This window comes from Ictidomys tridecemlineatus, chromosome 11 (assembly GCF_052094955.1).
Source record: "Ictidomys tridecemlineatus isolate mIctTri1 chromosome 11, mIctTri1.hap1, whole genome shotgun sequence".
In the NCBI taxonomy this organism is placed as follows: Eukaryota; Metazoa; Chordata; class Mammalia; order Rodentia; family Sciuridae; genus Ictidomys; species Ictidomys tridecemlineatus.
In genome coordinates this window covers 45,821,824-45,835,957 of record NC_135487.1, presented here as the reverse complement: position 1 = coordinate 45,835,957, position 14,134 = coordinate 45,821,824, and the positions used below count along the sequence as shown (strand labels likewise).

Genomic DNA, 14,134 nt, shown 5'->3' with positions numbered 1-14,134 from the left:
TAAGAAAAGTGAAACACAAAGACAGTAAAATACAAAGGCAGAATTAGTGATCCAGAGAACCTATCAGTTTCAGCTCCTTGGAGGTGTTTCCTCAGTAGTTTTTATTCTCTGAGGAAATTCAGAAGCTAAAGGAATTTGGAGCTTTAATTTCAAAAGGAATTCTGTTTCAAATCCTGCAGAAAAGCAAGTTATCAGGATGTTGCCCTTCATTTCAGAAAAAGTTTCACTTCACCTTCACCCCAGAACTGCCTGACACTGCTTCCCTCCTCCCAAAGCAAATGTGGTCCTAGACTCTGCATTCTGTTCTTTGGTGAACCCAGAGCGTGGTCAGACTTAAAAAAGGTGCTGGGCATAAAGCCCAGGTCTGGTCAGCAGCGAGAGGCAAGTAGCCCCTGTTTGGAACCATGTCAGCTGAGAAGATAACTCCTCTTCTGTATTTGTCTTTCAGGAAAACGCGGATGCCTTGGAGAACAGTTGGCTAAGACTGAGCTATTTATTTTTTTCACTTCCTTTTTACAAAAATTTACCTTCAAGCCCCCAGACAATGAGAAGTTGAGCCTGGAGTTCAGAATGGGCCTCACTGTCTCCCCTGTCAGCCACCACATCTGTGCTATCCCTAGGGGATGATGCTGTTGGAGAAGGAAAAGGAAAGACAGGGGAAAAAAAAAAAAACTGCAGGTGCTTTGGAGCTGCTGGTGCCTGCTCAGATGTTCAGAAACAGAATGAAGGTGATGTCAAGGAAAGAGGAAAGAAGCTGGACTAAAAGGAAGCTGGATCCAAACCCTGGTCTGCCATCTCCCCCTATAGCCCTGGAAAAATTACTTGTGTGTTCAATGATTTACCTTCTCATCCAGGAGGTGAAAAATAATTTCCCTTCAAAAAAAAAAAAGGTCCTGTAAGAATTAAAGGAAACAATGGATTCTAAGTGATTCCTACACCATAAAAACATATCCTAAGAATAATGACTACAGTCGTGCCTACTTCCCGCCTCCTTCCTTGGCCATGTATCTGCTTCTAGCTGGTTGACATAGCTCAGGTTGAAGTGGTGCAAGACAGGCAATGAGATACAAAGTGGAATCCTGGGGGCAACCATGGAGACAGACTATGAAGTCTCTCTCATTTGTGTCGGCTTTATCTTGTTTTGGCCTTAGAAAGGTCCCCTGGCTAGTGACCAAGGGATGAGTCTATTCACAGGAAGTGGAAGCAACAGTTTCTATGATTTGCACAAGGGAGCACCACCTTGGCATTAGAAGGAGGCCAATAGGGTGTGGCCACAATGAACCCAACCTGGAAATCAGGTTTGGAGAATAAAAGTGAAAAGAGTTTGTCTTATAGTACCTCTGTTTTGAGTCCTCCATCAGACACTGATTCCCATAATGTTTCACATTGGATTTAACTGTAAGCTTTTGTTGGCTAATATTACCACCCTATAGTCTGGTAGAGCATTTTATAGCAGAATATGAGAAATGCCAGAATCCTGCCACAAACTAGAGGACCAGAGACTGTCCAAGAAGTTTTAGCCCCAACCCCAGAGCATACCTACCAACCAGCCTGGTAAACTGGACTTAACTTCATCCAAAGTTCTGACCTTCCTCCTTTCCTTCCTTTCTCTCTCACTCTCTCTCCATCTCTCTCCCTTCCTCCCTCTCGCTTTCTTTCTCCAAAGATTTCTTTTCTTAAAGTGGCTAGATCTAGGTAATTTAGTAGCTCATAACTGTCACCAGCTGTTTGTGGGTTGTATGTGGGTCACCAGGCATGGTAGCCTCATGGATAGAGACATCTGTGAATGGCCAGTGGACATTTACTCTGGTCAGTTGCCCAGGGATAATGTAAATTTCTTTCCCACTCTGCTGGGCCCACACAGCACCTGAGATGGATGTTACCTGCCAAAATGTCAATCAATCTGCTGACTGCAGGACATCATGAAGCAAAACTAAGCCCTTGAAACTTCATCCTTGCCTTTGATGTATCCCCTTAAATAAAATAACTGGAGCTATTTCCCCTTTGTCGAGTTCTAGAACCCATGTGCACTAGATCAGAGGCTTCATCTTGTGTAAATATATTTCTGAGTTTTTGTGTTTTGTTATTTACTACTTATTTGAGATTGTAGTTTTAGGGTGGCTTGGATTCCCCTGGGCAGAAAGAACCCTGCAGAGAAACTGGCCTTTGTCCCCTTTCCGGACACAAACAAAACAGCCAGGAGGTCTTGGGTATTTCCCACCTGAGGCTTAGAATTCAGAGAAAAGCCCATTCTACTGCCACCAGGAAGAAAAGGAAACAGAGAAAGGGACAGAAGGGGGCAGTGTTGGCTTGAGCTAGACTAAGACAGCTGAGAATATCTGGAAGAAATGGTTGCATTTTCAATGTGGGGAGGAGGCTTCAGTCTCTCCTGCCTGGTAAAGAAAGAAGGGGAGAGAGAAGCCAGTTGCTCATAATTCCTTTGTAAGCCCTTTTAAGGCAAATCTCTAGAAAACAGGGCAAGAGACAGTCCAGGACCAGTCAAATCAGGCTTTTACTTCCTCTAATCTGGGATCTGTCTACCATTTATTTTCCCCTTTCTTCCTCTGGTTAGATCAAGTAGGAGATCCATGGGAAATTGTTCAAAATCTTTACATTTCTCAGTTTCTTCATCTATACTATAAGGGACTCTGTTGAAGTCTTTTCTGTATTGTATTCCTGCCCTGCTGTACACTGCCCATAATTCTTGATGGGTAGGCATACACCAAACTACTTGTGGAATAAACATAAAACTCCTGAAGGCTCGTCCTGACCTAATGGATACATTGGGACCCAGGGCCAGTGAAGTGTCACCACAATGAGTCAGAAACATTGGAGAAGAGATGACTGTGACTACTAATTGAATTTTACATGTGCATAAAAAGTGCGTCTTCTTTTTGCTCAAAATTTGTTGGAGACATTAAAATACATGAGTCATATTCCCATCCAAGCATCACACAAGGATTTTGTTAAATGTACTCTTATAAGTCTCCTATTTCTCCTTTATTTGGGAAACTTCAGGACTACTTAATCCCTTCCTTTGTACCTGGAACCTAGTGTGCCAATAATCTGATATTATCTGCCACATTGTGGATGAGGCAACCAAAGTCAGCCAAGGGTGTGAATCTTCTCTCCACAACTCTGCTACAAAGAGATGCAAACATGGGCAGTGAAGTATAAATGTAAAATCAGGCTGGAGGTCAAGGGACTTACAGCAGAGAAGAGTCTGGTGGCAATCGACCTGTGTCAGGCAGAGCAAGACTGCAAGCACCAGGGGGAGGTCCAGCAGAGGTACTGCCCTCACTGCCCTAAATGTTCAGACAGGAAGCAAGGGCTGGCCAGGTGACTAAGAAGCATGGATGACTACCTGAGTAAGCAAGGAACTGTGATAAAACAGGGGACTCCAGAGCTCACGCTTTGGTGAACTTCTGCTTGCTTTCTTTTCCTCCCTCCCTCCCTTCCTTCCTAAAGAACACTTTCAACTAGATTGGCTTAATCTTTTCTTTTTAAATTGTTTTTAGTTGTAGATGGACACAATCTTTACTTATTTATTTTTATGTGGCCCTGAGAATCAAACCCAGTGCCAAACAGTTCACTACTGAGCTACAACCCCAGCCCCCAGCTGTTCTCTTAAGCTTGCCCAAGCAAACTGAGTCAGTTTTCCCATGTGTGTGTTGTTTCTTGCTAAGCTAACAAAAGGGAAAGGTGGGGGATGCTGGGGAACAGTGCCCAAGGACATGCTGGTTGGTCACTCAACCTCCTACTGTAACTTTGAGCAAGACATTTCAAAGTGCAAGCTATGTTCCTCTATAATTGGTAGGTTTCCAGGCAGGCTGGCAGAGGTTCAATGAACTCTCTCCATACCATGGGCTATTGCCTTGTGACTCCACCAACATTTCACGATCCCACCCACTGCAGTGCCACCAGGGCCCACCATGTGCATTGCCCTTGATGTGGAAGGTATATCGTCTTCAGTTTGACATCCCTTTCCCTCTTCAGGGAATTTGCCAGTTCAACTCCTCTTCAGGTTACAGTATCCCTCCAAACAGATCCCCGCTGGGACCTCAAGCTGTCTGCATTCTCAGATTCATATAAAATCCCACACCCATGCCACACCATGAGGGGCAGTGCAGTATTCCTTCAAGACAGCCTGCCTTTCTTGGCCATCACTGTCAGCCTTACTCAGCCTCTTGCCTACAGGAAGTTTCAAGCCTCAATGTGGCACTGATTTGTGGTGCCAAGAGACTTTACAAAAACAAATAATTCCTGTAGGCTTGAAACCTCTCGCCAGGGGAAGGAAAAGTTAGCTTCTCCTCCATTTCATAGGAGATATGTGGAAAGTGAGGAGGACCTTCTTATCAAAGAAAACCAGAGCTGAAGAGGAGTAAAAGTGTCAAAAATATTTCATTCAAGAAAAATTAGGAAAAAGACCTCAGAATAGAACTAGGCTCCATTCTAAATACAGCCTGAACAAGTGGGCATTTATAGTGGGAGCACGCTGAGGGGATCCCTGGATGGAAATAAGTGGAAACATCAATTTTGACTAAACCAACAGAACAGGATTATTATTGAAGTTGGTCACATGATCAGATACCATTTGTATGTGTTCAGATCTCAAGGGAGATCATTAAATATCTGAAAGTAAAATTCTATATATTTGTAATGGAAGATGCTGTTTTATTGTGAATAGATTTGAACATATGACAGCATCCTTCAATATGGTTACTAAGTTAACTTTTTTTTTTTCATTTGGTAAAGATCCATTGCTTTCCCCAATACCTATACATGCTGGCTGTGTCACACTAAATGCAGAAAGACCAACCCTTACTTAGCATACTTCTACTTGAAAGAGTAGATAAAGCTGTTTTTGAAACAAAATCTCACCTTAATAGTTGTCTCAGGTCAGTTCAAATATTTATTGACATAACACTATAAATCAAATAAATAGTATGGGGCCATTCCATTTCAGAGCTCATAGGTTATTACTGGTGGAAGGGGGAATGGGGGATTATGAATACACAAATCATTTGGTGTTAATAGTCTCTACATGAGAATGGATACCAAAAGAAAAAAATTAAGTATATATTGTTCCACAACATTTTTCATCATTTCCATCACAGTCTAACAGTCTTGAGGCTGAAAGACGTTTGTCACAAAGTGTGTTGACTTCTCCCCAGCTGCTTACCTCATAAGCCAGTGCAGTACATTGTGCCTTGAATTCTAGCCACATTTTTTCCAATTCCTCCTCCACCTCTTCCTCCTTTTTCTCCTTTCCCTCTTCTTTTGTTTTGAAATGTCTTATATTGCCTTAATTTTTGAAAATTTGTTCAGATAGAAAAGTCTATTTTAACAAGTTTTTCTCCCCTCTTTTTACCGCTGTGATTCATTGAAGGTCTTTTGTCTTATGGTTGTTTTATTTAAAGATTTTTAATATTAGTCCTCAGCAATGTGGTTATAATGTTTCTTAGTATGGTTTTCTTTATATTTTCTTGATTAAAGTTGAGTTCCTTAAATCTGTGAGGTTATCACTTTAAGAAAAATTGGAAAAAGTTTGGTTATTATTTCTTCAAATGTTGCTTTTCTGAACTGACCTCCTGCTCCATATTTCTGGAATTGACTCATATAAATGTTAGACCTATTAATGTTGACTGACTGGTTACTGAAGTTCTGTTATTTTTTTTTCACTTTTATTTCTCTGTGTGCTCAGTTGGGATAGTTTCTACAGATCAGTTTTAAAGTTCATTTTTTTTTCTTCATCAGGGTCTCATTTGCCATTAAGCAACTCATTAATTTTTTAATATAATACATTTTATTTTTCCACTCTGGAATGAATTGATTCTTCTAAGTTTATAGTTTATTTCTCAATTATTTGCATGTTTTTCTTTAAATCCTCTACACTATCCACCTAAAGTCCTTGTCTGATAATTCCATATTTCTAGCATTTGTTCTACTGATTTTTCTTCTGATTATAGGTCACATATTCTTGCTTCTTCAAATGTCCAGTAATTATGAATTAGATACATATTTTTCATTCTTGAGTGTTTGGATTATCTTTTGTCTGCTTTTAAAGAGTGTTGAGCTTTGTTTAGGTAGGCAGTTAATTTACCTGTAAAACACCTTTGTTTTGTTTTTTGAGTTTTAAAACTTTGTTAAAGTGGGTCTAAAGTAGCCTGCATTCTGGAGACCTTGAGGTGACTTTTCTGGGGTCCCTACTGATCACCTGAGATGTTTAATGTGGTTTCTCCACTTTGCTCAGTGTTTAATAATTCCCACCCAGTAAAAGCTATGGCAACCATTAAGCTTATAGCTTTTTGGCAGTTAGTTATTTTGTTCCCACTAGATGCTCTTTGCCCAGCCTCTTGGAGTCTCGACCTATACCTACAGAGTTCAGCTGATCTCCTTGAAGATTTATGGAGCTCCTTCTTGGCAGAGCTTGCTCCTTTCTCTGCCTTACAAATTCCAGTCATGTCAGTCACTCCAAACTATATTTTCTCATCTAATAAAGACTACTGTGATCTGATTGTCCCCTCTCCTTCTTGTAATGGGGTCCAGTAAATGCCTCCAGGGAGAAAGTCAGAGATGGTTGAGTTCACTTCATTTGTCCTTTCTTTTGGGAATCACAGTCGTGCAGTTCCACTTTTTCAGTATCTGAAAACTCTGTGTATTTATTTTATTGATTCTTTGGATTCTTTTGAATGAATTAATTTCAAATGTTAAGCATTCAGGATAATAATACATAATACAGAGCTTAATTTTTAAAAACAGTTTTAAAAAATTTCTTCCAACATATGTAAATATAGAAACAACATATGGATATATAGTAACTGTATTAAAATAGGAAATTTTGGACTGGGAGGATACAAAGTAAGCTCTAACTACCAGCCCATCTCCTCCATATTGGAAAGATAGGAAATTCTCCTTTATTTTTTAAGAAAAAAATAGAACGTGTATTTTTACATTTATTTCACGATTAGTATTCCAGAATCATGCTGCCGGTTTTGAATATCTCACAAATGGTGAGACACAGGTAGGCACCATTGGATGACATGGAAGGTTGGTTCCTGGAATCCTAACACTCTTGGGGCTTCTGAGGGACCTTCACAGGGCAGACCAAAAAGAATCAGGACTAAGACATTCCTAAACAAATGTTAATTAAGCTCCTACTGTGGATGATACTCATGCTTAGAGCTTTGATGTAATGCTTTTGAATCTTCAGCACACTTTCAAACACAGAACCTTCTTAGATGTATTTTAGACCTATAGATTGTCTTATTCGCCCCATGTTCTAGGTACTTAACCTTAGTACTTACTGTTTCCTCAACTGCAAGATAGAACTAACAAGATCTGTGGAAGCAAAGTGATTTATGTAAAGAGTTAAGTGTGCTTTATGGCGTATATTAAGAAGCCAAGAAATGTTGGATGCTGCTGTCACTTCTGTTTACTAGACATGGTTCTGGTCACAGGGTGAGAGGGTGTTTGGAAAACAGCAGCTCCAATGTTTGAGGCGCTCTCTGAGATGCATAACCTGAGAGAATCATAATCTAAGAATCTCAACGACGTCGGAGAAAGGAGGACTTTCTAAATCGAAAAGAAACCGGTCCTAGCCAAGTATTTTTCAATTAGGTTGCATCCCAAGAATCTCAGTTCACATTTTCCCTGTCAAGAACAAGGCTGGGTAAGAGGCTGAGGGAATTAGGGAGCATGGCTTGACTTGGCGGAGCTCTGGAGAAGAGCCAGAAGGAGGGGCCCTGGGAAGGAGGGGCCTGGCGGAAGGCCGGCAGAGGCGGGGCGCGGGGCGGGGCGTCGAGCGGGCCGCGGGGCGGGCATAGGGGCGGGGCCGTCTACAGTGACAGCAGGAGAGGGCTGGAGCAGAAGAGTTTGTTTTCTAGAAGAGCCAGCTGCTTTCAGAGCCATGCTAACCAAGGTGGTCTCTCTGGCGACCGCCTTCTGGGCAGGGCTCCATGCCGGGACTTTGCTGGTGGGTGCTGTCGTCTTTCTGTTGTTTGCTGACTTCAAAAGGCGGCGCCCAAAGAACTACCCGCCAGGGCCCTGGCCTCTACCTGTGTTTGGCAACTTCTTTCAAGTGAACTTTGAGAATTCACACTTGGATGTTCAAAAGGTAGGAAGGGGCAAAGGTGCTTGACTGCGTCCATATGCTAACCCTGACTTGCAGGACAAGGGACTTTCTGGGGACCTGGGGCAAGAGGATGGGTGGCTGGGCAGCTCATGCTGCTAACCTGCTAAGTCCCACTTTGAGCTTTGTTTACCTTACCAGACATATGGCATCATTCTACATACCTGCCCTTTCTAGTGGCGCAGCAGATTTAAATGTTTACTTTCTAAGTGTGCTACCTAGGTTACCTTTCTTAACTCATTTGTTTTCTTCTTAAACATTATTGAAATCCTTTTTTTTCTTGTAATGTCCTTCTTTATCCCTGGTAATTTTCTTTGACCTAACTTTATTTGATATAATATAGCCATATCAGCTGTCTTTTGATTATTATGTGAGTAGTATTTGCTTCTTTATTGTCTTACTTTTAACCCACTTTTTATAATCATATTTGAAATGAATTCTTGTAGACAACAGATACTTGGTTGATTTTTTAAAAATTATGCCTATCTCTGTCCTTAAATAGGTGAAGGTAGGACATTTCTACTTAATATATTCATTGCTGTGTTAGTGTTTAAGTCTACCATTTATTATTCTTTCCCTCGGTCGTTTGTTTGTTGCTCTGTTTTTCATTCCTGTTTCCCTTTCCTGTCTTTCTGGGAACTACTTGGACACTTCTCTTATCAGTCAACTTTTATTCATCTGTAGTGTTTTGAAGCCTATCTCTTTTTAAATGTGGTTGCTCTAAATATTATGAGCAATATTAGTAGTTTGACGGAGTCCACCAGTGCAAGAATTTTCCACTTCGTGAAAGATAGACATAACAATTTAGGACCCCTGACCTTCACACTTTATAAATGTTTTAAACATTATATCTACATGCACTGAGAACCACAATATTATAATTTTGCTTTTAAATGTCAGATGCAATTTTTTAAAAGCAAGAACCGTCTATTGTACTTTTCCATTTATTTACACAATTTGTTGCTTTTTCTTCATTTCTCTTGTTCCAACTTTATAATTTCCTTTATGATGTGAAGAACTTTCCTTAGCTATTCTTTCAGAGCTGGGTTGCAGGCAAATAATTCTCTTAACTTTCTTTCATCTCAAAATATGTTTATTTCACCTTCCTTTCTGAAGTCTATTTTCTTTGGACCTAGAATTCTAGGTTGTGAGTTTCTTGGAGGAACAGGTTTCTTGGAAAATAGAAGCAGAAGGGAGGTACCCCAGGAATAAGATAACTTCTGCCTTTCTTCAGAGGTAGAAGTCAAAGGTCTTCCCACATCTGTACCATAGGGAAGAGTAATTCCTTATCACTGTAGGAGAAGGTGGAGATTAGAACTATGTCCTGTAGAGAGTCCTTACTGGAGTTCGGGGGTGAAAGTCACAATTCTGCAGAGATAGGACATAAGGAGAGGGAGAAAGATGAGGTTGTACCATGCTTTCCACTGCAGCAACACCTTTCAGGGGCAAGGAAGGCCACATCCTCATGATGTTTGCCTCCAGGACAGAGAATTAGAAGACTCAAATGTTTCTGTCCTGTTGGGCTCCTCTTTTCCTAGTCTTTTGGCTAAAGGTAGTAGGATTTTCTTGGAGTTTTGTCTGTGATAATTGGTCTAGATTAAGAAGTTTGATCTATGTCCTTCTTTTTCTATTAGGATAGATGGGACTAGAGAAGTTAAATGATTATCCTAATATCACAGAACTGGCTAGTGATGAGCTGTAATCCCATCTACTCATAAGAAGGATTGCAAGTTTGAGACCAACCTGGGCAATTTCAGTGAGACTCTGTCTCAAAATAAAATATAAAAAAGGATGGAGATGTGGCCGGTGGTAGAGTTCCTCAGGGATTAATTCTCAGTACCACAAAACCAAACCAAAACTCTAGCCAGTTGATGAAACTGAGACTAGGATCTTATTCCCAGTCCAATGATTTTTTTAAATCTCAATTTAGTTTTTATTTTATTTAGGTTTGCATTTTTATATTTCTGATGTAAAGCAAATAAAATTAAATGGCATAATTTAGTAATAATACTATCAAATTTATCTTCATGCACTTGGGAAACATTAAATATTAAGGTCTTTTTTCCACATTTTTTATTGATAGATTATATAGTTGTATATATAATAGAACCTGATAGGTCTTGTGTCAGAATTTTTATGTTCCTCTTGTTTAACTTTCATGATAGGTATAAATTTTAGGTACCATCTAGTGGCATTTCCATTTTATCACTGAGAAAACTGAGAACAAATGTATTGTGATTTTCCCAGGTTATTCAGAGGATACTGGCAAAGCAAGGTCTTGAATCCAAGAATATTTGACTTAAAACTATTGTCTCCTATACTACTTGACTCTGCATGATGTTAGTAGAGAATAATTGATTTTTCATGACATAGTTATGAGCTATTTATTTGTATATGTATTTCTTCAACAAACATTTATTAAGTACTTACCATGCCAGGCATAGCCCAAGACAGTGTTTGATGAAGAGAGTTTTACAAATTCCCATAACCCAAATGGATACTAGAAAATGGGATCACAATGGATGGGAAATCCTGAAGATATCTTTTGTGGAATGTTGGAATTAATTGGATTGAATTTTAAAGGAATTTCTGGCAGGTGAATGGATTAAAATGATAGGATATTTTAAATGGGGATGTGGCATGAATTAAAACATAGTAAAGAGGCCTTGAAGAAACTGGCTTGTGTGTGTGGCATGTGGGGAACTTTGCTTTCCCTGCCCCTCACACTTTGTAAACTTTCCCCATCACTGCTAGATGGCTTATTATAATAACCTGTATTTAAATGAAAGAAAGTCTTATTGGGCTAAGTGGAAGAATTGTACATAAGATGGGTCAATTTATTAGTTAGCATGCACAGCAAGCTGCTTATAACAAAGAGACCCAAGATACAATGGTGTCAACAAGATTGAAATTTCTTTCTCTCTTACAAAAGAGTTCAGATATAGGCAGGAAGTCCAGGATAGAGATGCTGTTCTGTACCACAGTGTCATCCAAAATCTCCAGTTCCTTATGATATTGCTCTGGTCCTTCACCACCACAATCATATGTGGGTTCTGGCTCATGAGAAGGGGAAATGGAGGTGGTGAGCAAGCAGCTTTCATTTAAGGCTTTGACCCAGAAGATGCACACATAACCACTACTCACATCCCATTGGTTACACCTACTTAGGCTGAGAGAGAGAATTATGATGCCAGCTAAAACCTAGGCAGCTCCATCACTCAGAGGAACAGAAAGAAAATATCTTTATCCCTTCATTGAAGGATGAAGCGTACAGAGGGGACTGTAAAGCACCCAAACTTTATTTCCACTAGGTATGTGCTAAATCCTTGTGCCTCTTTTTTCTGAAAACTAGGTATACTTTGTGGGATCATTATAAATATAAAATAAGTTTATGAATATCAAGTTTTGCCAGCATGCCTAGCATGTAGATGTGCTTATTTCTATATTTCTATATTTTTTATTCTTCCCTTTTCTGTAATAGCTTATAGAAAAGCCAGTTGTTGGTTACAGGCTGGGCATCGTTTATGTGTCCTGGTTGCTGGATGAGTCCCATCAGCCCCCTCTCTGGTCTCTGTCCCTCCATTCCTTTGATTCTGCCATTATGAGAGCCCTCTTCCTAAATTGTACTCCCTGAAATATTAGTAGTAATAGTTTCATTATTAATTTTATTATTATGGTTACTTATCACAATAATCCTAAAATAGGAACTAGTAATATTCCCTATTTTATAGAATTGGAAACTAAAACCAAAATTAGAAACTGAAACCAAAACCAAAAATAAATAATTTATCTCTAAATTACACATGAACTAAGAAGTAGACCTGGATTCAAACAGGTTGTGTGACTCCTAAGTCCAGACTCTTAGTGCACTTCACCTCTCCTACTCAGATATTTCCAGGCTCTGTTATCTGTTACCAAGTAAGATCCAAATATTTCACTCCTGGGTCTAAAGATTACCACATCAGCACTGTCACCCATCTTCCTTGGCACCTGAGAAGAAACTCTTTTCTCTGTGTGCTTCTATACTTTCCCACATCAAACAACTTAAGGATGGAATAATAACAATAAGAACTTATCTGTATACTCCCTTAGGTTGTGAGCTTCTTGAAGTTAAGGACTTAATGAATCCCAGAGCCCTGGGCCTAGACCTTCAGCATAGGTCATGCTCTTCAATGAACCTTTCACTCCAGAAGGACAGAATGAGTCCTTTTTTCCCAGACACCCACATTTTCTGCCTTTGCATTTGTATGTGTAGTGCCCAAAAAGAAAAGTGTCTCTGTCTTCATAATGAATGCCCTTTTGCTGATATCCTTGCCTTCATTTAAGATCTGGCTCAAATACAATTTTGAATATCTGGCTCAAGTATTCTCTGATATCTGTGGTGGAAATTCATCTCTTCCTGCAATACTTCACACCCCTTTCTGCCAGCATTACAGCATATGTCATGTGCTATGCATTGCACTTTTTTTTATGTATAGTTGCTCTTTCTCAAGAGGTGACCTGTGAGACCATTATGCTTAGCAAGAGTATATACAGTCATGCACAACTGTATTTATGTGTATAGGGTTTTACTGGAGAGCAGGTCCATGACATATACTAGATTTTCAAAGATTCCATACTCAAAAAGATAAGAACCAGTGTTATCAAACTTCATTTCTTTTTCTTTATGGGATAAAAAATGCTTTTTAATTATAAAAGCAACACATACACATTGAGAGAATATTGTGTGTATGTATTTGTGTGTGTCTTCATACATGTACTTAGGATAATGATGTCCATCTCATTCCTCCATATTTTTTACACCCCTTGCCTCCTCCCTCCCCTTTTTCCTATCTAGAGTTTGTCTAATCTTCCCATGCTTCCCCTCCCAACCCCACTATGAATCAGCCTCTTTATATCAGAGAAAACATTTGGCATTTGGTGTTTTGGGATTGGCTAACTTCACTTAGCATTATATTCTCCAGTTCCATCCATTTACCTGCAAATGTCATGATTTTGTTCTATTGTATTGCTGAGTAATATTCCATTGTGTATCTATTCCACATTTTGTTTATCCATTCATCTATTGAAGGGCATCTAGGTTAGTTTCGCAGTTTAGCTATTGTGAATTGTGGTGCAATACACATTGATGTGGCCGTCTCCCTATAGCATGCGGTTTTTAAGTTCTTTGAGTATAGACCAAGGAGTGGGATAGCTGGGTCAAAGGTGGTTCCATTCCCAGTTTTCCAAGGAATCTCCATACTGCTTTCCATATTGGCTGCACCATTTTGCAGTCCCACCAGCAATGTATAAGTGTGCCTTTTCCCCCATATCCTTGCCAACACTTATTGTTATTTGTATTCTTAATAGCTGCCATTCTGACAGGAGTAAGAAGAAATCTTAAGAGTAGTTTTGATTTGCATTTCTCTAATTGCTAGAGATGTTGTACATTTATATATATATATATATATATATATATATATATATGTATATATATTTGTTGATTGATTGTATATTACCTTCTGAGAAATGTCTTTTCAGGACCTTGGCCCATTTATTGGGTTATTTGGTTTTTTTGGTGTTTAGTTTTTTGAGTTCTTTATATACCCTAGAGATTAGTGGTCTATCTGATGTGCCTGTGGTAAAAATTTGCTCCCAAGCTGTAGGCTCTCTATTCACCTCCCTAATTGTTTCTTTTGCTGAAAGGAAGCTTTTTAGTTTGAATCCATTCCATTTATTAATTCTTGATTTTAATTCTTGAGCTATAGGAGTCTTATTAAGGAAGTAGGTGCCTAATCATATATGATGGATATTTGGGCCTACTTTTTCTTCTATTAGACATAGAGTCTCTTGTTTAATTCCTAGGTCCTTGATCCACTTAGCAGGAGAGAGAATCTTACCTCTCCTGTGCCTACCCTACCACCTCTTCACATACACACACACATTCACATACACTCACACAGACACTCATCAATACCTCTATAGGACATTAGTATATATTTCTAGATTTGTCCATAATAAAGA

At 39.4% G+C, this 14,134-nt stretch overlaps 2 protein-coding genes across 4 annotated transcripts in view; both read left to right on the top strand.

The window, feature by feature from the left end:
• The window catches only part of LOC101978105 (cytochrome P450 2J2), a 31,610-nt gene extending 30,276 nt beyond the window's left edge, over positions 1–1,334 (top strand). For both annotated transcript variants that reach the window (XM_078026368.1, XM_078026369.1), the window contains one exon: positions 449–1,334. In XM_078026368.1, the coding sequence (XP_077882494.1) occupies positions 449–627 (179 nt within the window). In that variant the 3' untranslated portion in view covers positions 628–1,334. The remainder of the gene's footprint in view (positions 1–448) is intronic.
• A 6,484-nt stretch (positions 1,335–7,818) lies between these two features.
• Cyp2j2 (cytochrome P450 family 2 subfamily J member 2) overlaps positions 7,819–14,134 on the top strand; it is a 47,224-nt gene continuing 40,908 nt past the window's right edge. For both annotated transcript variants that reach the window (XM_078026367.1, XM_078026366.1), the window contains exon 1: positions 7,819–8,116. In XM_078026367.1, coding sequence (XP_077882493.1) covers positions 7,910–8,116 — 207 coding nt within the window. In that variant the 5' untranslated portion in view covers positions 7,819–7,909. The remainder of the gene's footprint in view (positions 8,117–14,134) is intronic.